Source organism: Neomonachus schauinslandi, chromosome 5 (genome assembly GCF_002201575.2).
Source record: "Neomonachus schauinslandi chromosome 5, ASM220157v2, whole genome shotgun sequence".
In the NCBI taxonomy this organism is placed as follows: Eukaryota; Metazoa; Chordata; class Mammalia; order Carnivora; family Phocidae; genus Neomonachus; species Neomonachus schauinslandi.
The window spans coordinates 44,765,258-44,792,416 of NC_058407.1; the positions used below are offsets into that span (position 1 = coordinate 44,765,258).

General features: G+C 39.4%; 1 protein-coding gene across 1 annotated transcript in view; it reads right to left on the reverse strand.

The window, feature by feature from the left end:
- Positions 1–13,915, reverse strand: part of TRHDE (thyrotropin releasing hormone degrading enzyme) — a 364,092-nt gene extending 350,177 nt beyond the window's left edge. The window contains exons 1-2 of the mRNA XM_021678576.1: positions 12,824–13,915; positions 1,033–1,306 (exon numbers count right to left, since the gene is read on the reverse strand). Of these exons, the coding sequence (XP_021534251.1) occupies positions 1,033–1,306; positions 12,824–13,728 (1,179 nt within the window). The 5' untranslated portion in view covers positions 13,729–13,915. The remainder of the gene's footprint in view (positions 1–1,032; positions 1,307–12,823) is intronic.
- Between the last annotated feature and the right edge of the window lie 13,244 nt (positions 13,916–27,159).

The window sequence follows — 27,159 nt, forward strand, 5'->3', positions numbered from 1 at the left end:
CACAAATGATAGTTATCACAGAAAGTCCAATTAACTCTTATTATAAATTAAATGCAGAGCATGTCTTCTCTAGGCTTCCCATATGTCATGCTCCCCTAAGACTGTATTTCTATACACTTGGGTGTTACGGGCTAAAAGAAGCTTTACAACCCTACAGAAATCCTAGCACATTGGCAGAAGAACTCATGGACAAAAATGTTCACTGAGCGTTGTTGTTAATCAGAAAAATTAAAATGTTTATCTATGGGAGGATGACAGATTTTGATATCTTCACTCAACCCATTCTATTCAGATAAACCACAAAAACGTAATTTTAATCAAAAATTAAAATGAAATAAAAATAACTTACAGAATGATATCTATAATATAAACCACTTATATGAAATTTTAAAGCATGGCATCTATTGTAGAAATATATATATACACATGCTTGGTAACTGTGTGATAATATGCATAGAAATAGCAAACATCAAACTCAGGACAGTAGTTATCTCTAAAGGAGGAGGCAAGGCAATGAGATCAGGCAGGTGCACACAGAGGGCTTCAACTCTATCCAATATGTTTTACTTTCTCAAAAACTAAATTAGACTAGAGCAAAGATGATAAAACGTTTAGACTCTCTAGAGCTGGCTAGTAGGCCTGTGAAGTTTATTATATTATTCTTTACATTTTCTGGATATTTGAAATATTTCACAATAAAAAGAAGCAGCTTTCCCAGTCATATAAATAAAAAGCAATTTCCCAAAGCAAACAACAGTTGTTTCAGAAATACTCAGAAGATGAAGAGGGACGGGGAGGGGGGGGGGGGGGGGGGGGGAGGTGGCGAAAGGGACAAGAGGGCTGGGTATGGAAAAGACAGTCCTCTTTGACTCTAGAAACCAGGAAGATAATTTCCCGCCCCCAAGGGTTAACAAAAGAATTTAGCTATATAAGACCTGAAGAGGATAAAAATGATTCAGTGTTAATCCAGATATCAGATTACTATACAGTGTGTACATTATCTAAGAACATATTTAAGTTTAAAATACTTACTGCAACCCCACTCTTGGTGGTAGTTTCTCTGTATGTGAAGTTGCAGATTGCCCAGGCTAAATAATATGTAGACATGAGAGGGGTCTGTGAAAAGTGATCCGTAACCCATCCATCTTCCTCAAACACGGAAGTTTCCACTGGCATATTGGATAAAGATAAATAGGTTGCTTGATGCTTGATGCTAATTTTGAAAGTAGCCTTGTAGATTGGCTCATCAAAACAAGGAAATGCCTTTCTGGCATGTGTAGGCGAAAACTGAGTAACACCAAGGAATCTGGAAAAAAGAAAATGACATTCTCAATTACATTTATGGCTTCAGTTAAGTTATGACCTTTTTACATGCTTCTGCTGATAAAATAATATATTTTGCCAAATCACAAGGTACTTTTTTCTGAACCGAACTTAAGTGCATGAATAGCATGAAAGTATAATTCATATATATTTCCCCTATGATAAAAATTATTCGGGGACATTTTTTATCTCAATTTAAAGTAAATCCTCTAAACCCAGACCAGTGCTTATTAGACAAAACATTACACTTTACAGAAAAACAACTCATTGGCATCCCATTGGCAAATACTGGAGAGTAACAGTTCTCCTTTTTGGTATGTCCCCATTTTCTCCTCTAATGGTGTACAAGTTAAGACAGTGAAACTAAAATCCAAAAGTTGTCCTCAGATATATATAGAATATAGACCACCAGTGGGAAATATCTGAACCTTCAAATTTCAGCTAGGCACGATCTGATTTTGTTACAGACTTTGAAACCTGACAAAAGTTGGCCTAAATTCTGGCTTTACAACATTCTCAGCCATATCACCTTGGAGGATTACTAAATTTCTCTAAGGTTTAGGTTTTCATTGCTTGAAAGGAAATAATCAAGCCTAACTTTTAAAAAGTACTGTAAAGCTTAGTAGGTAAAGAGGATATAAAGCATGTATCACAGTGAAAGATGAAGAGCAACCATCAGGCAGTTAATAAATTGCAGCCACTGATTCACAATGTCTTTAACCTTTCTTGGAGTGGTTTAACACATATTTATATCGAATAATCCAGAGACTATTCGTTTTTACAACTCATAATATGTATTTATTACATAAACTATAACTTTGGTATTATTATGGTATTAACATATATAATTTGGTGTTATATATGGTATTAACATAATAATACCAAATATATATACCAAATATAATACATGCAAATTTATATAATAAATATCTATATAACAAACATGTTGATGTGCATATGTGTGTATATATCTATATAAAGTACATTTAATGCCCTCAACTTTTCAGATCAAGCTGCAAAGTTGCATTTCATTAAAACTAACTAGAAGCAACCTCTACATTCTTTCACAGTTATGGTTACAAATAGAAATACTCAAACTAACTTTAAGGACACTCTTTTAACTTGAAAAAGAAACCATTATTTAGGAAAACATGCATGATACAAATCAATTAAACTTTTCTGATAATACTAGTTACAAAACTCAATATAAGGCAAGTCAATATCAGACCCTTCATAAAACATTACTAAGTACTGAAGTCATTTCTTTAAAAGACTCTTTCCCCCATAAGTAGTTCTGCCACCACTCCCCTCTCCAACATCCACAATGTTCCTCGTTAATCTAACATGGCACACTTTCCCACTGAGCCCAAACTTGGCCTCAAAATTATTCTCAGCATAACACTTCAGGCAGCTACTAGCAATCAATAGGAGTTGACATGTGCATTGAATCTTATTGGCTATCCCTGGCTCAAACCATCAGATGTAAATGTTTATACCTTTTTAACATTATGAAGCTTACATTTATCCTTGAGAGTCTACTTTTTTGAAAGTTAAAGACATTTTAAAAGATTAACTGTATATGTACTCTCAGAAACAGAATTTTGGGGAGTTATCTTAGAAACAGTACTGGGTTGCTACCTACCAGGCTTGGGTAACAGCTTGAGCCTATTTTTTCATTAGTAAAAGGAAAATAATAATGCTTTCTATGCTTTCCTTCCAAAGCTGTCGAGATGATAAAATGATATAATGTATGGGAAAGAAGTTTTAACTACAAATCTTCAGACAAATATAAGATTAAAGTTGGAAGCAGTCTTAGAAACAAACTGTCCAGCTCTCATAAATTTCTAAAATGAAAAGGGAATTCCAGTAGGGTTAAGTGATTTGTCCAAAGTTACACTGGCAATTAGTACAAAGCCGGGTCTAGAAATCACATTTTCTGCATCTGAGTAACAACTAACTATATTTCAAGAACAGTAAAATAATCTTTAGCCATAACTTATAAACAATGTTTTAATTCGACTATTGGTAATAAAGTTTCTTCTTTCCAAAAATGCCAGTACATGGTAATATTTTTCCTTATGATTTTCTATCGATAGTAATATAGTTTTGTTTAATGAAATGTCAGTACCTTTCAGTTAAAATGTACCCATTTACAATTTGCTCTTCACATGCTTTTGTCTTCCATAACGTTTTTGAATCCCATCTTTCCATCTTATTAATTGAAATGTCCACTGAGCTTGATATTTCTTTCCTGAGTTGTTTAAAAGTTACCTACAGGATTGCATATATGAGTAGAAAGTGTTCTTTTTAACTTTCAAGTATCTGAGAACTCCAGTTCCACCACTGACAGACGTTGTCTGCTGCGTGTGAGCTTTCCACTATACTAGGTACATGGTAGGATTTTTTTTTTTTTAAGATATAACCTTTTTTCTATGGACTCTGAGAAACAAACTGAGGGTTCTAGAGGGGAGGAGGTGGGGGATGGGTTAGCCTGGGTATTAAAGAGGGCACGTATTGAATGGAGCACTGGGTGTTATACGCAAACAATGAATCACGGAACACTACATCCAAAACTAATGATGTAACGTATGGTGATTAACGTTAACATAATAAAATAAAATTTAAAAAAATAATAATAAAAAAAAAGATATAACCTTTTTTGTCCTTAAGGTCATGATAAGGTAGACAACCAATAATACTGGGGGAAAGTTCTGCAAGAATTCAACAAAAGGGTTGCAATTAGAATGCACTAATCATTAAGTAAAAATCAAGGGTGTCTTTGGCATTAAGTAATTAATGGGTAGGAATTTATTAGATGTAGAAGATTAAATACCCCTGGGTTAATGAGAAATTCATAAACCAAACATTTACGCAGAAGAATCATACTGTGTACTCCCTTTTTGCCTTATATAGTAAGTAAATATATTAGAAAAGCTAGCAGTTTAAATCACTGATTCTCAGGGTTGAAAGGAATATACCATCTAGTGCCTTTTTCTGCAATTAATATTCTTAATGAATCACATACACACAGTATATAGCTATGCACAGAGGGCCACCATATATTCTGATAATGTCTAAATGAGGAAATACCAATTTCACAGTCTGGCAACTGAGGACGATTGCAATTGAATTTCAATTCAGTATTTAGGAAATCAGAAGAAGTCCCTTGGTAACGAAGAGCAGTTGGACTAGATTACTTTTTAGGTCTTTTCCAAGCTCGAGATTCTATAACTGAACAAAATTGAGAAATAAAATATTCCCTGAGTTTGATGAGATTTTTTTAAATATTAAATTACACTACTGCTAAATAGTTTTTTACTACAAGCTCTATTATGCATTTGTTTCTCTTAATCATCATTCTTGAGTGTTCAAACACTGAGGAGAAAAAGGTAAGTATATATGCTTTCTTCCCTCAAGGAGTTTATACTCTAGTGAAAGAAATTAAACAAATACCTAAGCAGGTATTCTACAAAAAGCCATGACAAAAAAGGAAAGTGTACAAAGACATTACATTCTCCTGAAGCAAGGCTTCTCAATCTCCGCACTACTGACATTTCAAGTTGGATAATTATTCTTTGTTGGGGGCTGACCTGTATCCTGTAGGATGTGTAGCAACATCCCAGGGCCCCTACCACTAGGTACCAGTGGCACTTTCCACCCCAGCTGTGACAACCAAAAGCCCGTGGGGCTGGGGGGGTGGGCAATTTACCCAGTTGAGAACCACCTGCCTTAGGAACAGAAAAGGCTTCACAGAGGAAGAAGCGTAAGAATTGTTCTTAAAGCCTGGGTAGTATTTTAAAGGTCAGAAGCAGATGAAGAAGTGAGGCAGACTCCAGGTGGCACAGAAATAAGCCTTTAAAAAAGTGTTGACTCACTTACTAAATTAGTGTGCTGTCTGTCCTCTCACAGATTCTGGCTTTACCAAGTCTCAGCACTGCCAGTCCATCTCTAACACCTCTCTCACCCTCGATACCCGCCTGTCTAACAAAGAGACCTAGTTCAAGTCTCTGTCTCCTCAACAGGCAACAGTGTCTGTTGGATTTCAAAAATATCATTCTGTCTTCATCGTATGTATGTTAGGATTGCCTTCAACTTGGTGGAAGTGAGACTTCTTTTCTGTTTACTGTCATTAAAAACATCAAAGAGGCCTCTAAACAAGGTGATTTGGAGTAGAAAATAATGAATTTGGGTTTTGAGTAAATTCGAAGTAAGTCAGAGGTGGTAGCAGGACACCAGATAGAAGAAATACAAAAAAATTAATTAAAAATAGAAAACATTTTAACATACAGTATGGATACAAGATACGTAAATGCAGCCAGAAGTAATATAAAACAGCAGGAGGCAGAAGGTAATAGGGACAAGTATTTCGTTTTCTGTTTTTCTCCTGCTCTTTTTAAACAAAATCATTTTTATCTTTTAATGAATCTCTCTCTTACCATAAAAAATGCCATTTCCAAAAGTGACATCCTAGAAGTGTCATTCCAAGAATGTCACTTTAGCATAACTAGAGAAATATAAATAATATACATGTATTCTAATTCTCTTCTATCTAAAATAAATTACTTTATTTCTTAACAACTTGCCTATTTGACATTTTGGTTGAGCTAAGGAGAGTGTAAAGCTCTGTGTTGCCTCTGAAGGATACAGAGAATTGATTTCTTCTTATTTCTGCAGAAGTTCACTAGGCAAGCTACTTGTGTCAAGTCATTATGATAAGATCCAGCAGAAGTAATGCATTAACATTGGTTGATATTGCCAACAAATTACTGTATGTGAATCAAAACAATTTCTGTTCCATTATTTTCAGTTTGCCTTTTTGTAAAGTTAAAATATGCAGAGGAAACCAACATTTGCATGACACTGTTAGCATTCAGACTGATTCATGACTTTTCTCTGTGGAAAACCAAGAGAACCTCACAAACAGCATGCCCGATTGGAGAGGTTTCCATCTGGACCACATCTATGCATACCACACATACAGGAGTGAAAAATGATCTTTGAGCTTCCTTCTATTGCAATTGCAATTTGCCTGGTGTTGCAACAGTTTCAGACTGTTAATAAAAACTCCCAAGATCTAAAGAAAAGTTCCAATGGAACATCTAGTTACTATTCCACTGTTTGCAGGAGATGGACTTAGTTACAAGGTCATGGAAGTTACGCATGTCCCATTTAAAGTTAAGGTTGTTAATCAAAATGCAAATTATTACTCAATGACAAAACATTTTAAGCCAAAATGGGTCGTTGTTTAGACTGTGTGTTTTTATGTACTTCAATGAGTCATTAAACCTCTGCCATTTCAAAAGAAAAGTACTCCTGCTGAATATTCAGTGCTATAAGCAAGCGTGTAATCTATTTTTTTTAAATAACCGTTCTAGTAAACTAAAAACATAATGCAATAATGCCAGCAATATGTATGTAGGAAGTGGTGCATGTGTGAATAATCGTGTTATAAAAACAGAGCACAATATTCATAATTGTTTTCCTATTTATGTACTAAATACTCTTATCAAAAATGAGTCCTGAGTGTTTGATCACTATTGATGAAGAGTATTATGAATGCACTAAAATTACCTTTGCAGGCCAGAATAGTAGGTTCTCATAAGAATAAATAAACTAGTGTCTGAGAGTCATTTGTTTAATATTGGAAGGAGGCACGGCATGATGTAAGTATTATGAAGTACCACTACTGTCAGAACTCAAATAAAGTCTTGGGAACAATAACAGCAAATGACTAGTGTGCCTTTCCTTTGGTATATGGGGTTTTTTCTATTTGTCACACTGCCTTCCAGTAACAAGGAAGGCACCCCGCCCCCAACCCTTCAGTCACTGGTCTCTGCTATTCTCACTGTTGGACAGAGAGCAGGACCATAATTAGAGAGTTGTACGTTCCCTTTGTTTCACACTCTCTTCCTGCTCTCTCGGCCCTCTCCAGCTCTCAGTGCCTGGACCAAGCATGGCTTTCTCTTGCTGTGCAAAACCACAATGCTTCTCTTCACTCTCTTCTTCAGGGTGGAGAGGCTCTGCTTCCTCATCTCTGCCTTTTTAACTTTGCTTGGGGGGGCAAACCAAAGAGCAGTGGAAGAAATGTCCACGGTGACCATTGTCCCCACTGTCTTGCTAGTAGGGAAAAACCCCAAGGCAAGAATATTGACGCTATATGACCTTGTACCAATGCAAATAGTAGATCTCCAGCCATGGAATAATATAATAATATTAATACCCACAAAAGAGCTTACCAATTGTCAGACATGGCTCTAAGTGCTTTATTACTTAACTCGTGATCCTCACAAGAACCCTATGAAACAGGGTATCATTATCCCCATTTTCCAGATAAGGATACCAGACACAGAACAATTAGGAAATTTGGCCAGGGTCATAAAGCTAATAAGTGGCAGAGTCAGGTCATGAACCCAGGCAGCCTGGATCCAGAGTCCCTGAACACACTAAGCACACACATGCTCTTCCATCCAGCAATACAACCAAAAGCAGCCTGAACCTATTCTTAAAAGAGATGAAAAGTAACCAGGAGTGGTAATTTTAAACTTCATTCTTTGTGTACCCATCCTCTGATTTTTTTTTTTCACTTGTGTGGCCATAGGGAAAGATCTGAATAATTAAACTAAAACTTCATCCTGCAAGTGAACATAGGTCTACACTGGGAGGAATCAGTTCAACCCATCCCTGGAAAATCAGTGCTAGAGCTCCCTAGACCACGCAGCCACTCATTTATTCAGAAGCAGGGAAGACAGGAGGGGTGAGCTGGGGCCCCCTCACCCCACTTCAGCCCCACCCAATCTTGCCAGTCTTATTCCCAACACCACCATACATTGTAGCCATGTGAAATCATTCCAGATTGGCCAGGAAATTGAGAAGAGTGGGGGGGGGGGATATCTTTCATCTTCATATTCTCCCAGTTTCTAGGTAGTGAGTGAGATTCTACTTGCTGGAAAGAGCATCCACTCTCTAGTGGTAAAAAGCAGGATGACATGGGACTTTGAAAAACTCTGGAGGAACCCAGCCACTGTTGCAAATCTGAAAGCACATAAGGAACAGACAAATAATTAAAAGGAAGTGGGCGATTTTGACAATGATGATGATTGTCATTGCTGGCTGGTGGGAGAATGAGCATGGGGTGAAGAGGAACACCCTTCCTTACAGACTGCAAAACATTCATGTATTAAAGATCCATCATTTCTTCCTTGCTCCTTTTATATCATTCTTTGAAGCTGTGCTTAAAGAACGGAGTCTGATTCTTGTCATCACATGGACAAATGTCCCCATCCTCAACAAACCTAAACCATCACCCTGTACTACTGCCTCAAGCCCATCCCCATACCCAGTGGCAAGAACTGGTTTGAGGAAATAAACATGCTTTGCAAACCAAACAAATACCAGAGAACCAGTGACTGGTCCACCTTTGTTTCAAAGAGATCCAGAGCAGATAGGCCCTGTTTAGAATTTAGAGTACTTTATATACATAAAAACACAGGCAAAATAATTTAACTCTTTGAGAGAGAAACAACCGGTTCTTCCAGATTTTTCAGTTCAGAGCCTTCTACAGAGGAGCAAAAAGACATAAACTCTAACTTGCTCATATAAAGGTATCTCCTCACCAGAGTGAATGAGAGAAATGAGGCTGCTTTCAATATAAAAGCCATGTGGTGGTTTTCAAGTTTTTATTAAATATCATGATTATTAATTCAGTCCAGGAAAGTACAAGGCAACAAACCATGTACACTAATACCACAGAAGATCAAATGCCTATCCATAAAATCCTCTATTCTCTCCACAAGATTCTCCACAAGATTTTTGCAAGAGATTTTTTTGCAATTCTCTGAGAACCACAATGTTATTTTCCCATTTTATTTGGAGATCATGGTTTCTCTTTAAAATAATCCTTTATAGAAAAAGACCACCCATTTTTACTTTGTCTTCTGTAACTGTGGCATGTTATAGACCCAAAGTTTGTCAAAAAAAAAACAACTGTCTCCCTTTTGAAAGTGGATAAAATATTCATTTACTTTGAGTAAATTTCCTCCTTCAATCCAACCATCTGGTTCTAAATTAAGGTATCCTACTTTGAACATGGGTATGCTTGCCATCTGGTTACCCGAGAGCAGCAATTACTTCAGGTAAATGAACATATACCTAATTCTAAGCAAGTATATTCTACTATAGGATACTATGGCATAAATACACACCCTTTTTATCTGCCTGCTATGCACCAACTCGAGAAAAAAATGAGTATGTGTTCTGCCTAATGGAGATAATTTACTGCTGTGTGTAAACATTTCAAATTCAAGAGAATTTATTTATTTGCAATACTCAACAAGTGGTGAATTTCCCATTAGCCCAACTATCAACTGAAAGTAGAGGAGCCTTGGGTTTCAGGAGAGAGTCTGTCCTCTACCTTTCTCCAGTGCACTATGGGAACCAGAAAAGGTAAGTGTTCCCTGTAGGACAAAACCAGGTCCCACCCAATGCCTAGCGGGGGAATAAAACCTTCCAAGGGTCATAGGTATATAGCAATAGTGAAATCTAATTTTCCTGCCCTCACCCAAATTCTTTCTCTCAGACCTCCGAGAAGTAAACCAAAGAATCAATTGACTCCTGGGTATTAATGAGTTGTCGCCATATAGGCTAAGTAAGGTGGACTGAATTGTAGTACTGCTCTTTTAAATATTTCCAGTTGCTTGCTGTGACTCCCCATTGGCAGAATAAATACTTATTTTTATTACGAAAATTATCCAAAAATTAACTTGGCAAAAACTACAACTAACTAAAGACCATGATATTTAATCATTAATCAAATGAAAATTTAGAATTTACATCTATGTCCTCTTGGAAAGTGTTTTAAAATATCAAATTACAGAGCATTTGGGGGACGAAATCATCACCAATCAAAATCCAAACCTGGCTGAGTTCCTGACACTGGTATGTTTAAAAAATTCTCCCAGTAGCCATAGTAACAACAACAATCAAAAAAAAAAAAGATTTAATAGATGTAATGGTCACATAATTGTGAACAGAGATTTCCTTTGCCATATCAACTCCAGTTAGAAACACTCAAGAAATTATCATATTCACTCCGGTAATGAAGGGAAAAAAAAAACAAAGAGAAACAAGGACTTTCTCTAAGATGCTGTTTAGAAACAAAACCATCCTGAGAGCTCCAGAAATATTGAATCCAGATTTTCTATTAGGATGCAGAATACAGCCACATGTGCTCTAGGTTAAACTTTCAACCAAGTCATTTACATCTCTGGGAGAAAACTGAAGGAGAGAGTTTGAACACAAACATGCACTTAGGGGTACAAGAAAACAGTTATGGGTCAAGCAAAAACATCTGGTCTTTTTAAGAGTCCCGTTAATTTGAATGCACTGACCAAAACAAGCTCAGTTCCAACAAATATATTTTGGCATGGCTCAAAACACAGGATTTGTTGGAAGTATTTATTTCACCAGAGCAAGATTTATCAGTGATATCCAACTCCCACTATTGACATTTTGACATAAGCTTGTTTCCAAACACATGCAAATTTGCCTTCTACGCCTTTTCCCCCATATTTGATATGATGGTGGGTTTTAAAAAATGTATTTATTCTGTACTGTTTAGAATATGTTAAAGGAAGTGGTGAAAGAGGGTTTAAATTATCCACATCTGATCTTAGGAGTTTGAAAATGAATATACATTCACTTATAGGAGGCTTTAACTATCATACCATTACTAAAGCTTTGGAAAATCGATCTGAGGTTGCTTCATAGCACTCTATAAATAATAAAACTTTTGTGTTCTCCCATAACACACTGAAATTTCCCAGCCTCCTATACAGTAACAACTTCTGGGAGTTTCCAGCCACCATAAGCCCCCGTCCATCAGAAAACCAAAGTTTGAGTCTCACCTCTCCACTGACAAGCCTGCTGATCTCAGGCACCTGGGACTGATCTCAGGACCCTGGGGCTGCTCTGAGCCCCAGTTTTCTGCTGTTGTGAAAATCATTTGAGAACAGGAGAGGCTCTGCCAGGGGCATCACTGCTAATCTCCAACCTGCCTCTACTTCTAAGGTTGTCGATTCCTTTTTTAACTTCATTTCGGTTGTTTGCTCGCCCTGTAGTCACTTAATTAATCAAAGTTATTTTAAATGCAATGGATTAGGGCAAAAAAGTGAAAATCAGATGTTTATTCACTCAGTAATATGCTTGAGTGCTGACTATCACAGGACACTCATAACAGCTCATATTTATAGAGGACACTCTATATGCCAGGTATAGGGTTAAGTGCTTTTCAATACATTTACTCAAGGACACCTGCAACAATCTTGTGAGGACAGTACTACTATTATTGTCACCAAGTTAAAACTAAAAATATGGGCTCTGGAGCCAAACCGCTTGGGTCTAAATCCCTGCTTTGTCAGCTCACTGTGTGACAAATTACTTGACTTCTCTGTGCCTCCATTTCCCTATCTGTAAGATAGGAAGTGTGGATGGCACCTTCCACGTAGGGTTCTTGTGGGACTAAGTTAATATATTTTGCTGGATAAGCACTAGAGGTAGTCATTGTCAGGAGCTGGTTACTTAGATTCATCAGCGTCTTCAAGCCTTCACCACAGCTAGTGCTGCATCTGGGATTTGAACCCACTTCTGTTTAACTACGAAATTTGAACTCTAAACAAGTGGTGAAAAGCCCCACAGCCTCTCAGAAAAAAAAAACAAAAAGGAAAATACTGCCCACATCTAAAAAGCATCAAAGGCACTCATTAACAAGGCATTTGAGACTGACCGCTAGCTTTCCGAACTCTTTTCACCACTGGAGTTATTTCCAGAGGCAGTAACTCAAGAACAACAGCAAAAAACTAGAGTCACTCTATGTTTGTGTCAAGAGAGCTGGCAGCACCTGCAAGGACATTTCTCGTTGGCATTGGCCATGGCAGCCTCTTCCGGACCCCTGTCGCCCTCCCCCTGACTCTGTCACCTGGACCTGCTCGTACTGCTCCAAATCTCAACTTCCAGTTTTGGAAAACTTTATGCAGCCAAAGCTCACTCTCTGCTCCGTGCCTGCCAGGTAACAGTCGAGGTGGGCGTGTTGGCGGGGGGGGGGGGGGGGGATTTTGCCCTGCACTGCCATCTTATCTCCCTCGACGGTATCTTGGCAGAGTTTTGATGTCACCCTGGCATCGCTCAGATTTCACACTACCCTTTAAAAATTGCTGTGCGCCATGCTGGCTAAGGGACTTTGACGGGAGGGAGTTCCAGACTAGAGGAGGGGGATGGCATTCACCATTCGGCGCTGGTGAGTGTGTGGAGTCGGCAGCAGAGAAAGCCCGGGCATCTGGGAGACCCCAAGGGTTCTGGGTGATGGTCCTACCCCACCTTCGCTTCCTTCACCCACCCCTTGCTTTTCGGTCTGGGAAGCCAGCCCGGTCCCCCGGGTCGCCGGCCGCCCAGTCGTTCGAGCAGCCTGGCTGGGTGGGGCGGTGCCGGGCACCGCCTCCCTCCCTACCTTCTCTCCCCGTGGAGCACGTAGGAGCTGCGGAAGAAGCCCAAGAGCTCGTTCTCGATCAGGGCGTTGTAGATGATCTTCAGGTTGTAATTTCTCTGCGCGTCCAGGGTCCTATTCAGCACCACTACCAAGACCTGGGTTTGCGGGTAGAGGAAAAAACCGGCCACCGGGACAGCCCCGGCCACCCGGTCCTCGGCCACCTGCACCTTCTCGACCGCCACCCGGGAGGCGTGCAGCACGACGTAGCGGGTGGCGTTCCGGCACGCGATCTCCACGTTGACCTCGCCGGAGAAGGTGAAGTTCTCCATGAAGGCGGTGAGCATTAGATTGTAGTGCAGCGGCTTGAGGTGGCCCGACAGGCGCAGCTGCGTCCACGGCTGCCACTGCTCCCGCTCCTCCTCCGACGGCGGCTGGGCGGACGGGGTCCCAGGGGTGGCCTCCCCGCCTGCCTCGGGCTGCGAGGAGTCTCCGCCAGCCTGGTGGTTGCGCCGGGCGGAACCCGGAAGGCTCCCGTTGCCCCCGCGCGCTGGGAAGCCGGCGAGACCGCCGTCGGCGCCCGGCGCCGCGCTAGCTCCACACTCGTCGAAGCGCAAGCTGAGCAACACCGCGAGCATGGTGACCGCGAGCAGCGCCACGATGGACACGGCGAAGGCCAGCACGAGCCGCTTGTGCACCGTGATGTGGCGCTCGGTAGTGCGGGGTCGCACCCCCACGGAGTCCGTCCACCGGTCCGAGATCCCCCTGCCGCCGGCCCGGAGCGCGGCGTCGTTCTCCCCCATGGTGGCCGCGAAGGGTGAGCTGCTCTTCTCAGCCCCCTCCTCCTCCTTCTTCTTCTTCCTCTTCTTTTTCTTCTTCTTCTTTTTCTTCTCCTCCTCTTGCTCCCCCCGCTCGCCGTCCAGGGCCATCACACAGCCTCCTCCTCCTCCCCCGCCCCCTCCGGCACCCCCCGCGGGCGGGCCACCCGGGCCACCGCCAGCGCAGGCATCAGAGAGCGCACGCGGGCCGAGGGCGCGACGCTAGCTGGGACCCTGGAGACGCCGGCCCAGGTTCTTTTAAGACGGGTTCTGGCCGCAGGCGACAGCAACCTCGGCGCCCCCCATCAGCCCCGCCTCTCTCCGGACAGTGGCGGTCGAGGCGCGGGGCGGCGAGCTCTGGGACGCGCCCAACTTAGAGAGCGTCTCGCTCGCCCCACCGCGCGCTACTTCTCCGGCCGGCGCGAGGCGCCGGGGCACATGCTGCCTCCGCCCCTTGTGCGCCTGCGGCTCCCGGCTCACCCTCCCCAGCGCCCAGCTCTCGCCTGGCTATCCGCGGGAGCCTTTCAACGGGTCCTCGGCTAGAAAGGACAGGGAGCGGTGGGGAGGGAAGTTAGGGCTTCCGCTTTCTCTCCCCACTCCAGCGGTGGCGTTCAGTCCTCTGGGTGGGATGTGCTCGCAGCGGCGGCGGCGGCAGCAGCAGCAGAGGAGGCGCCCGAGCCATGCACTCCGCACCCGGGGGCGAGAGGATGGCCGGGGAAGAAGAGAGCGGGGTGAACCAGGCGGGCGAAGTCCCAGGGCCGCAGAGCTGCGCCGGGAATCTGCCCTGAAGAAGACGTCTCCTCCACCCTGGACACTTTAAGCAGCGGTGGCGGCAAACGGCGTGAGGTTGCAGACCGGACAGCGAGCCTCCCTCGTTCCGACGTTGCTCTGACCTCCGGAGATGACAAGTGAGCAAGAAGTGTCCGGTCGGGCCATCCCCTTCAGGTAGATGATGCTCCGGGTTTGCTCTGTATCCCCGTGGGGAGAGCCGGAGTGCGTGTGTGCGAGTGCGTGTGCATGTGTGTGCGCGTGTGTGCCTGTGTGTGTACACACAGTCTCCAGGTCCGGATTGCCAAGGCTACTCTGACTGCGTTCAGGGATTGAAACTCCCCGAGAAAGGCAAAGGAGAGAGCGGGAGAGCGCAAGGAGGCAGGGAAGGCGGGAGGGAGGGGAGCGGCTGAGTGGCAGAGGCAGGCACTGGGAGATTAGAGAGCTTTTCTCCGCTCTGTCACACCAGACACCCACAGCCACAGAGGGGGTTGCTGAGCCGCCTGCAAGAAGTACATTGTAAATCTTCAGCGCAGCCAGCCCGGCAATCTCCCTTTTTCCCCGACTGCTTAGCCTCACCGCGCCTCCCGGGAGGGATCCTTGGAGCCTTTGGCTATTAACACCGAGAGCAAAGGAAGATCCTGCTGGGGAGTCCTGGCTGTATCAGATTTCACATCAGGCTCGCCAGAGGATTTGGAGGATTGTATGTAAATTGAAACAAATTCTCCAAAGCCTGACTACATATATTGTGTGATGAGTCCAGGTATGCTGTACGAAAATAAGGGTTAGCAATGAAGCATTAGAATCCCCCAGAAGTAAGGTTTAAATAAAAGACGTCTTTCCCCCCAATGAACAATTTCTATTTTTAGATTGGGGAAATGATTAAAATCTAATGCCTACATATCCAGTGTAACATCAGGAACCAAAAACTTGAGACTGAGAAAAGCTGAGGATCTGAGTGAGCCCCATCACTGGGGACTAACTACAGCAGTGAACAAATATATTCCATGATTGATCAGTTTTTCACTTCATCCAAACGTGATTACTTTTTTGCAGTTTTTAGTGTTATCAGGAAAATTGTTTAACCTTTTTTTAGAACAGTTATCAAGAGGAAGTTTTGCTGATAGCAGGAGCATCAAAACAGGTCATAGACTGTTGGCTGATTATGGACTTCTAAGTTTACTGAAGTTTTATAGTGCAGAGTGTATATGAGTATATGGGATATGCAACCCTTAGGCTTTGTGTGAAAAACTTGAATTGGAACAATATTCAGAAAACAGCCACCCCAAAGGTAACAACTAAGAGGCAGGACTCTCTAGTTTTTAATAGAACAAAGTGTGATGGACTTCAGGGTCAAAAAAAAAAAAAATGAAGAATAAAGAGAAAATAAAGAATAAAAAGAAATAATTCCTTTTTACATGTTTCTTTCATATCTTCAAATCCTGAAGGCGTTTTAAAAATCATGTCCATAATGCTTTTCTTCCAAAAAGGAATGTTAAATGCTCCTGGCTTCGTAGTCCTAAGAATATACAACTAAAATATTGTGTTTGGCTTTAAAAGCATGACCAAACAGAAGAGATGGAATACACATCAACTTTAGCCTGACAACCACTGAAAACACAGCCCTGCTCAATGAAGCTCTTTTCTGTTTATCCCCAGATGGGATACATTCCCAATGCCATACATTCTAAAGGTCCATTTGAATCATTTTTAAATGATGATGAAAAGAAGTACCAGGGTGGGATTTTTTTTTTTTTTAAGCATGTTGTATGTGGGCCGTTAGCAACAGACCAAGGGAAATGCCACATTCTGTTCAAGTTACTTTTTTCTGCTCTGATTTTAAATCTCCATGCTCTTGCTGTCCATATGTATCTGGCTGTATGCATTTTAAGAGTTGAGGAGTTGGGATCTGTTAGTTTGTTTTCACAGAATCAGGAAATATGATACAGGCAGGCAAAAAGCAATGTGTGACTCTTAGCAGGTCACCAGACTTCCCTGACCTCAGGGACTAATCTGGCAATTCAGGATTATTGACCTAAAATCCATGGATTCAACTCACTGAGATTATCAGAGGGACCTGGAACCCCGAGAAGTTTTAGAATCACTACCTAAATGAAGAGTTCATCCACTAAGGAATCGCTAAGACCTTTCTCTAAAATGATATTAGTCAAGAGAAGATTCAAAGAAGAAAGGTTTTTTTAAATCTTATATGTATTTTATTGAAGTGTTTATGTACTTCTGAAAATTACTACAAGGCAACTCTCAAATATTTGGGAATTTAAGCATACGTTTACCAATTAGTAAAGTCACCACTGCCTGTGATTAAATTAGTAGATGGATTATTTCTGAAACCCAAGTGGAGCAGACCCAAGCTTATTAACACAGAGAGTGGACACAGCTTATTACAATATTGATTCCCTTAAAATGTAACTTTACCCAATAAACATCAGGTCAAATGGGTAAATATTTCTTCCTCTCATAACAATGTTGCAAAAGGGTCCCCTTTAAGTCTTTCTTTTTTAATTTCTGAAGGTATATAGCACCCTTCCCCTGAGAAGCAAGCACTTTGTAAATAGTTTTTTTAATATTGTTTTTCTAGAGAATGTCCATTCTACCCTCAAACCAAGAAAAAAAGGCAAAATTTCAGATTGTGTACCTGACAAAAATATTAAAGAGATGACTCACTAATACTTCCATAAAGAAGTTGCTTTCAGTGTTGCCGATCACTAAACTGGAGATAGTTTTGACTTTGCTAAATGCTAGAGCCATTTAGTGGGATAAGACTTTCCAAAGTGCCTGATGGTTCTCTCAGAAACACATTCATTGCTGGGAGAATTTTATGGTTATTTCTTTAGCTAACAAATGTCTTTAAAGTCATTTTGTAGCCCTATTTGATTTAGGAACTTGTAAAAGTATGAACATTTAATATACACGAGGCCAGCAGAAGTTATGTTTAATTAAATCTACCCCCTTGGTCCTGTAAATAATCAAAATGAACTATCTTCAGGAAATGCACTGGCCCAGAGTCTTTACTCTTTGATCATCATTGACACCAGAACTGCTTTTTCTCTTTCACTTTGGTTTGTATGTAGAGGCACAACTTAAGTGTCCTTAAGTACTCAGTCCTTCAAGTGTGATTAGCACTTCACATCCAGAAGCAGCTTGGCTCAAAACAACTAAATCCCACTCTGCCCTCACCTCCCTACATTATCTTAACCTACTTATTTTATAACTCAATTTCTTGATGCATTAATGTATAGGAGCTAGACGGGTAGCTCAGAGGTCTCTTCCAGTTCTCAAAGTCTATGAAAGAAATTCCAAAGCTAATATACTAGGCTCTTTATGCTCTCAAGTGATTTTTAATTAATCTTCTCTATTGAGAAGCCAAAAAAATTCAATTAAAAACTCAAAGTTCAGTGGTAAAGAGACTTTATGAGAACACACAGTATTAGCAAAAACATGGGGGGGGGGGGTTGGAGAGAAAACAAGCCCCACCACTCTGGCAGTGAACAGAACAGATATATTTTCTGAGTGGGATGTGTTCCTGAAGACCCCACACAATTAGAGACTAGTGCTGACAATGAATGGCAGAAGTCTATTTACTAGCTGAAGTGGTGCCGCCATGTGGCAATTATAAAAAGACAGTTTGAAATTTGAGATTGTGATAATTTTTTCTTAAGTAGGCTCCACGTCCAATGTGAGGCTTGAACTCACAACGCTGAGATCAAGAGTCACATGCTCTACTGACCAAGCCAGCCCGGCGCCTGGAGATTGTGATGATTTGATGACATCTTTAATTTGAGGAAACTCACCTTATTGCAAACTTTATTATTTTTATATTGCATCATTTCAGAATTTCATACCATTTATATTGCATCATTTCAGAATTTCATACCATTTAATCACTGTATCTGCTGACGTTGAGGGGTTTCATATAAGAAATACTCTTCTAGACAGAATATTCTTCAAGATCTTAAAGATGGCAGGAGGAGAATTGTTTAAAATTAGCCATAATTGAGACAGTGCAATTTCATGATGTCTAGTTTGCCAAGTACAATTAACACCTTGATTTAACTGTTAGTTATCTGACTTCATTTAAAAATATTAATCTGAAAGGAAATTATATCTAAATTTGATTATGTCTTTTTTTCTCACATAAAATTTGTAAAGTTATCAAGTTTCTTTTAAAAAAGAAAACATTTCCAGGGGCGCCTGGGTGGCTCAGTCGTTAAGCGTCTGCCTTTGGCTCAGGTCATGATCCCAGGGTCCTGGGATCGAGCTCCGCATTGGGCTCCCTGCTCCGCGGAAAGCCTGCTTCTCCCTCTCCCACTACCCTGCTTTTGTTCCCTCTCTCACTGTGTCTCTCTCTTTAAAATAAATAAATAAACAAATTGTTTTAAAAAAACAATTCCCTAACCTATTAATATATTACTACATGTTATCAGTCCTAGGAAAGTCTCAATACACAGTTTCACCAAAACAGAACAAGTCTTAACAGCACAAAAGAACCTCTCTAGATGGCAAATATAAAGAAAAGTATAACCATATCTCTATAGTGTCATTCCCAATTCCAGCATTAAATGTTATATCCAGAGAGGAGAGAATTAGGATCTCAAGAAAGTTGTATTGTTATTTGTGGGCTCTCAACACTAGGTTAAAACTCTTCAGTGCTCACTGTGGGCTCTTTGGTTTACGATCTCAGTAAGAAGATTCCATAAAAAGGCAAAAAAAATGTGTCATGGAAATGTTTACGGTTTATTCATGAAACCTGAAAACATAATATATGCCAAATTCTGCAAACAGAATAGAAATTGGGTAACTTTCTGGATATGTTTCTGTTGAACTACTAAATTTGTCTAGTAGCTCAAGAAATCAAAAAATTAGGGGCACCAGGATGAGTCAGTCGATTAAGCATCAAGCTCTTGGTTTCAGCTCAGCTCATGATCTCAGGGTCTTGAGATCAAACCCCTCATCATGCTCCATGCTCAGCAGCAAGTTCACTTGAGATTCTCTCTGCCTCTGCCCCTCGCCCCTCCCCACTCTCGCTTGCTCGCTCACTCTCTAAAATAAATAAATCTTTAAAAAAAATCCGAATAGTAAATATACCAATATAGTTTTTACCATGAATTTAAGTCATTCAAATCCATGTTTCTAGATAAATATGGTAGGAAGAATTAATAATAATCATAGCTAAGATTTTTCAAGTGTTCATCTTGCTCCAGGTACTTGTCTAAGCACTTTATGTTATCTTATTTAATCATGAAAATAAATCCATAGGTCGGTGCTGTTACTTCCCCCATTTGACAGATGAAGAAATTGAGGCTTAGCGAGATGAAATACCTTGCCCAAAGGCATTTAATTGGTAGGTGGCAAAGCTGGAATTCCAAATTAGACAAGGTTGCTTCATCACCTCTACCCTTAACCAGTATGTCATACTACTGTCTGAGAGATCAGCCAGATGTAAACTATCCAGTTGCATAATCGATATTTGCTACACACATTGTGAAGTCAGCGCCAGGCAGAATGCTAGAGGTATAGCATTGAACCAAGGAGCCATGATCTGTGCCCTCTTTGGAGGGTACAGTGCCTGGCATATGATAAGGACCATGTGAGTGTTTATTAAATGAAATGAATAGGGGTGCCTGGGTGGCTCAGATGGTTAAGCATCTGCCTTTGGCTCAGGTCATGATCTCCGGGTCCTGGGACAGAGCCCCACGTTGGGCTCCCTGCTCAGCAGGGAGTCTGCTTCTCCCTCTCCCTCTACTTGCTGCTCCCCCTGCTTGTGCTCACTCTCTCTCTCTCTCACTCAAATGAAAAAATAAAATCTTCTTAAAAATAAAATAAATGAGATGAATATAAATAGAGAAAATGTAGTATGACCCTGAGTAGAAAATTACAATTTTATAAAATAATAACAAAGAGAAAAGGAGAGCATTCATTCATCCTGGATTGAGAAGTAAGTAGTTGAAAGAGTTGACTATAGCTTATTTTCATACTGCAGAGCCAGCAGTTTATATGCCTTAGAAATCTTACCTCTTGAATGCATTAAAAAATGTATCTTTGACCCAGGCTTATTTGACAACTCAAATTTACATGATTTGAAGGGTGCCTTACCTCTTTGAAACCACAAAAGTATCCGCTTCAAAGGCACACGTATCAATATTAATGTAAAGTCTCATGAAGACATAAAATACCCCGTTTTATTTCTTCTATATGTACCTCCTGATACATGTTTTTTCAATTTTCCAATCATTTATTTACTCTTCTTCCATTTAACAATAAGATATATTATTTATCTCTTAAAATCTGTACTTCCTATACTTGACTGCACCCCTCTTTACACCTACACTTTGCTGATACGTAAATGTTTATCACTGTAGCTCTTTAAATGAGGTAATTACAATATTTTCTTAAATTTGAGCAGCAAATGATCATTGTAAGCCGGTTGATAAATCAGGAGAAATATAATGAAGTCTTTCTCTTTTAGATAATATCACTAATCCTGGGGTCATATACTTGTGAGGTTTTGAAAGCTGATTTTGATCTACAGTGTTTTTTATTTTTAATAATAGAATATAAAATACATAATATATAGTTTTACAGAGTCAGTATTCTAGTAAAAGACAATTATTTCAGGTGAGAAACACATCTGTTAGAAAATATTTCACAGTATCGGGGCTCCTGGGTCGCTCAGTCTTTGGACATCTGCCTTCGGCTCAGGTCATGATCTCAGGGTCCTGGGATCAAGCCCCACATCGGGCTCCCTGCTCAGCGGGAAGCCTGCTTCTCCCTCTCCCACTACTGTGTGTTCCCTCTCTCGCTGTGTATCTCTCTGTCAAATAAATAAATAAAATCTTTAAAAAAAAAAAATATTTCACAATATCTAATAAGATAGTAGTAAAAATTAAAATTGCATTATTTTTCAATTCATTGATTTCCTACTTTGAAACTAAGAAAAAAAATGAAGCATAATATTTCCCTTCAAGTTTTAGGCCTGTGCATAAAGACCCTCTCAACCATGAACTGAACAGTAGCTCTCTTTTTTTGGTTTATACCTTCTCCTTGCTCATAGAGCTGTTTCCTTCTACCATGTGGCACTGTAACCACGGCTCCCCCATGCATCTTTACTTTTAGGGTTATGTACCAAGGCTATGCCAATGTCATACCATTTCTTCTTTCTCTGTACATGGTTTTCTAAGAACATTTCTGCATTCATATCCAGGGAGTACTCTCCTGCCTGCCTTGAAATTTAGGTGAAATTTTGTATTTCAGGATTCAGGAATTTAAACAATTAGACTTTCACTAAAATGCCTTTTCCTTGGTGCTTTAAAAAAGTTATTTATAAACTATTACTACAAATACTAAAAGTCTAAATAAATCATTATGTTACAAATACTATTATGTCAGGCTTTTTTTACCTTTCTATTAAGAATATATTTATATTATATTTTTTACATGTATATTTATATGTAAGCGCTAGGCACTGTATAAAACATAAAAAAGAAATGTTTATAATTTATAACCATATAGTGGTCATGGAGTCTGCATATGGGGGAAAAAAAAAAACTTCCTTACAAAAGAACTACACAGAAATATTCAAACTACTAACTTTTGAAAATAATCAACCGCTCAATTAAATGAAACTTCTTTACTCCAAAAAGTCTGTAGGAAAAAAGCAATGAACTTGAATATCAATGTTTTGAGTTATTAGCATATTAAAATGTGGATGAGCATTTCATGAAACAGGTTTAGTTCTGATAATAGAATCGATTTAGTCTAAAAGTTGCCTGTGATCACTTTTGTCACTTTTCTCTTTAGTGCCACCTTGTGGGTTAGCCAGTAACAATAAATATGTAGGGTTTTGAGTGGGGTTTTTTTTTCCTGTGCTGTGTTAAAGCTCGTCTTAGAAAATATTGCAGTAAAACTCAGATGTGAAGCAATTTCTTTGTTTTCTCAGAGAAGCAAGCACTTCACTAGAAGATATTTGCCATAATTCAGCAACTGACCATTCCAGATACCAGAACAGTTTCTCGAATGTTGGAAATACTGGAGTCTGTACAAAAATAGGTATTCATTTAAAGGATAATCACCAAACTTATCTTGGGTAACATAAGTGGCAAGCTGCGACTTGTGATTTTTCCATAAGAAAAAGTGTTTTCTAAACTCAGTGTCATCATTTCTACAACAGTGTCCCATGAGAATTGATTCTAGGTGATTTGAAACACTGCTTAATCCTGTTTTAGAAGAATTTCCCATATCTGCTTTAGACTCGTAGTATGCAGCTTATTTCCAGCATCATATTTAATTTGCATTGAGTTACCTGACTCAAGTTTACTTTTTAATTTTGCTGAAGTTATAAGGGAATAAGGAAAAAGTACAGTATGTTGAAATGTCTCTTTTATTGGAGACACACGGGAAATGTGTTCTATGTTCTCTAACATTCTCCATATACTAGAGATGCTATAATAATCTTTTGATTAACCAAACAAAAAAGAATAGCTTTTCCTCTTTGAAACAGCTAAGCATGTTAGAATTTTTGCTAAGTTTTTTGTGGTATGATGAAGAAATACATTTTGAAATTGCATTTATGGAGTCATTTCAGAGCAAGTGAAAATCGTGTATTCTGGTCACTCTGAAAGTGTAAATTCCGTATCTGAACTCCTCCTGCCCTAACAAGAGTTAAAGGTTGTACTAGGTGTTATTCAAAAAGTAATTTCCCCTAACTGTGCAATAAAGCATCAGATTTGATCTATAACCTGAATATCATAAGCTATCAGTTACCGATCCTGGAAGCACACCACCAACAAAAAAAATTCAAGTATTTTTATAGGCTTGCTAAAATCTTATTATAGAGCCAAAGTAGCTAAATAGTATCAAATAAGGCTGCAAAAACTTTAGAATTTAACTCCCTAGTCATATTTTAACTTGAGCAAGTCTTATGCTTTGTCTCTAAAAGTCGTGTATTGTGCTTTCCAATTCAGGAAATGCATTTTAATTGTTCATTTTTACACCCTTTGATATTTCTGAATTTTTCCATGACATTCTGACACATAATCAGTTTCCCATGGATATGGCACAGGAGCAAATTAAAAGGTGCCTTAGAATGGCAACATTCAATATATAGTCCTCCATTTAACCTTTATATGACTATCATTAAACATGTCCTTGTTCTTAGAATTTATCCTAAGAAACAAAACCAAAAAACTAGGGAAAGGGCTTTCTTCTCTGGAGACCAAGAAAAGTTGTGACCATTTTTCCACTCCTGCTTCAACATTAACTTTAATAATAAAGGTGTGTCTTCCTTCACTTTAAACTGAATGAACTGCTGTGCAGTGCCATCCCAGAACACTCCTTAGACACGTGTGTTGGCCGTGGTGGGGCTGCACTATATTCAAATAAGCAAGACCTCCATTCATCATACAGCATAACTCTAGGAATGAATTTTAGCCTCTTCTCATTTTTATTATATTCATATTAAACATGTGGGGTTTTTAAAATTTTTTTCAAGATCTTATTTATTTATTTGACAGAAAAAGAGCACATACAAGCAGGGGGAGCAGCAGAGGGAGAGGGAGAAGCAGACTCCCCACTGAGCAGGGAACCCAACGCAGGACTCGATCTCAGGACCCTGGCATCATGACCTGAGCCGAAGGCAGATGCTTAACCGACTAAGCCACCCAGTCAGCCCCATATGCGTTTTTTAAATCAGTTACAAAGCAACAAAACACATTTCACATCTACTCTGTTACAGATTCCAAATTAAGCAGATCCTGATTAATTGGGTTACATTATATACCAAGAGCCATTCCCTTTAATATCAAAAGGCTTTTATGATCTCTAAGCAGTTCCTCTTAAAGTGAGACGGGGCAAAATATTTTCTTGACATTTCTGAGAATTTCAGTTTCAGTTTCAAAGGATCATGTATTCCTTTAATCTTCCAACATGGAAAAGTAATGAATATCGACTCGTTTTTAGAAGCGCTAACATTCAACTAGGTAAACTTAGTAAGTGATAGCTATTAATGTTCTCTTTTGTCTTCTAGACAGAAAAATCAAAGCTATTTAAAGTAAAGGATGTGTTTAAAATCAATTATGTCCAGAAGTTAACAGTAATGTTTACAAACACCTTCTGTGGTCATTATGTCTTTTTTGGGTGTGTGCATGTCTTTATTCATCTATATCTATCTGTAAAGACAGAGATAGAAATAGATGAGAAAAGTATATATGTTTCTATATGGTCCGAATAGGTGTTTTATTTGTCACTGTGCTAACCTGCAGTGTTATAAAGCACACGAGTACTTCTCTGTGCCTCTCCATTTTCAGTGCTTGCCATGATAGTCAAATTAAACTGCTGGCATGATAGTCATCCAAATATATAATTCTAAAACCGTGATTATAGGATCATTTCTTTATTTCTATGAGATTTACCTCTAGTAATTATCTGTTCAATGGTCAGAGCTCTATAGCAGTTCTCTTTTAAATGTTCAGAGCAGGAGCTATACCTTCTAGGCTGTGCAAATAATCAAGTCCTAGCAACATTATGAAATATAATTCACATTATGAATTGAACAGAATGAGCCCCCAGATCTGATTGCCTAAGGCTCAAAATGTTAATGCTCATGACACACCTCATACATTTTAGCAAGTTGAAACTGCATTAAAACAAGAGAATGAATTGTGATCTTGACCTTAGACTCACTTCACCAGCCTTTCTGCTCTTGCTTACCTGAGAGGGGAGTTTCTGCTCTGCAGACACAGGGCTGGCTGCAGATCTTCCCCTCCTGTCTGTTTCCACAATTCCAAAAAGGATTGGCCTCAGGAACTTTATCTTCTGATGTTCCATTGTGAACTGACTTAATTAAATTTTTCCCAAAGTGCAACATTCCCCGGTTCTTTCTCGGGAGAGCAAATTGAGGAGACACAGAAACAGGTCTAAATGAAGTGCTCTTTTTTTTCTTTAAATTAATTCAAACAATAACGCCATGAAAAAGCACTTTGAATTTTTCAATTCCCAGGCAATTGGTTCTAAAAAGAAAACCATTCTAAATTATCCACATGCTCTCATTTATTAGTCTAGAGCTCTTGCCCAAGGAATTCTTTGCAGAGGTAATATATAGAACATCATGGTGATTTACTTGCTTTTCTAATATATTTTGCCCAAAAACTCTATAGAACTGAAAGTATTTCAGCAAAGAGAAGTGACTATAAGAGAAGGCTCACTAATAAACAAGTAACTAAAAATAAAGATAAAAGAGCCGATTTATAAAAATCAAATTTTGTTGAAGGTCAATGCCACAGACATCACTGCTTATTTATTGATAACGACTTAAGAGTAATCTGTAATTTTTTCCTAATCCTCAAAATAGGTTTCTGCCAGTCATGTTATCTCCTGAAGAGAAGTGTCTTATGAAATTACCACTCGATTTTATAAAGTCCAGACAACCTCTTAAACAAAACAGAATACCCTTCATTTGCCCAATAGCCATTCACAAATGTTAAGATAATGAACAGTCAACAAAATAACAAGTTAACAATGCTTTAATGTAAAGATAATTCTTCACATCCTTTGGAATCCAATCCAGTACCATCAAGATCTAGAAAAATACAACCAATAAAGGCATTGGTTTTTGGTTTTTGTGTTTTGTTTTTTGTTTGTTTGTTTGTTCTCTCAAAAAGCCATTATCTACTTTCTTTACTTATTTAACAACTCAAGAAGGGGGAGGGGGGATATCCTAAGTAGGTTGCAAATTCTTATCTAAATCCTTCTTGAATTTTACCTTTCCAATACATGACAAATTGTGTGAAATGGGTTGTTAAAGAAGTATTTAGAAGTGACTTTCCAACTCTTATTAACCTTATGGAAAGCAGTTTAGCAACAGCTATCAAAATTCACAAATCTAAAAACTACAGCAAGACTTCTGAGATATCCTATATTATAACTGTTGGAGTGACTCTCTTCTGTTAGAATAAAAGCTTCTTCAGGGCAGGAAACACATATATTCATTTATGTATCTGTAAAGCAAGCAAAGTCTTTGGGATATACTGAAAAATTAGTAAGCATATGTTGAATGAATGAATACTCCATTCGGTAGTATCGTCATCAGCTTCTTGGCCCCTTCTTTCTCTAGTTTCAGTCTTCGTCCTCCTTCCTCTCTTTGGAACACTCCTTGGCCTCCACGCCTAGTGAGGGTACCCTTCAGCATGGCCTACTATGAATTCCTCTAGTGAGCCACCCATTGGGTTTTTCCATGCCCAAGACCCTAGTTCTGGCCTAGAAACATGGCATCAGAGTATTTATTGAAAGCATCTTTATCCACATTTTTGAGGGAATGAACTAACAAACAAAAACGGTATCATTTTCTCTAAATAAGTATATACAATCTAGAATCAGTATCTGATCCTCTCAGCTTCAGTTTTGGAAACCAAACTGATGTATTCTGGAAGAAGATTTTGAGACAATTTAGGCCACACGGTGGAGTCATACTTTACATAGGAGTTAGATTCTGAAATTGTCATATGAAGTGAAAAGCCCCTATGGTCAAATTTGCCCTTGAAAATCCCCTAAAACTGGGGTCAAAAGGCAGTAAACCATAGTTCTGTGCATCCATTCTTTTATAGCAATATACACATATAGATGTAAATGTAAAGTATGTACAATAATACAATATTTTCAGTATTTTTAAGCCTGCTTCTCCCTCTCCCACCCCCCCTGCTTGTGTTCCCTCTCTCGCTGTGTCTGTCAAATAACTAAATAAAATCTTTAAAAAAAAAAAAA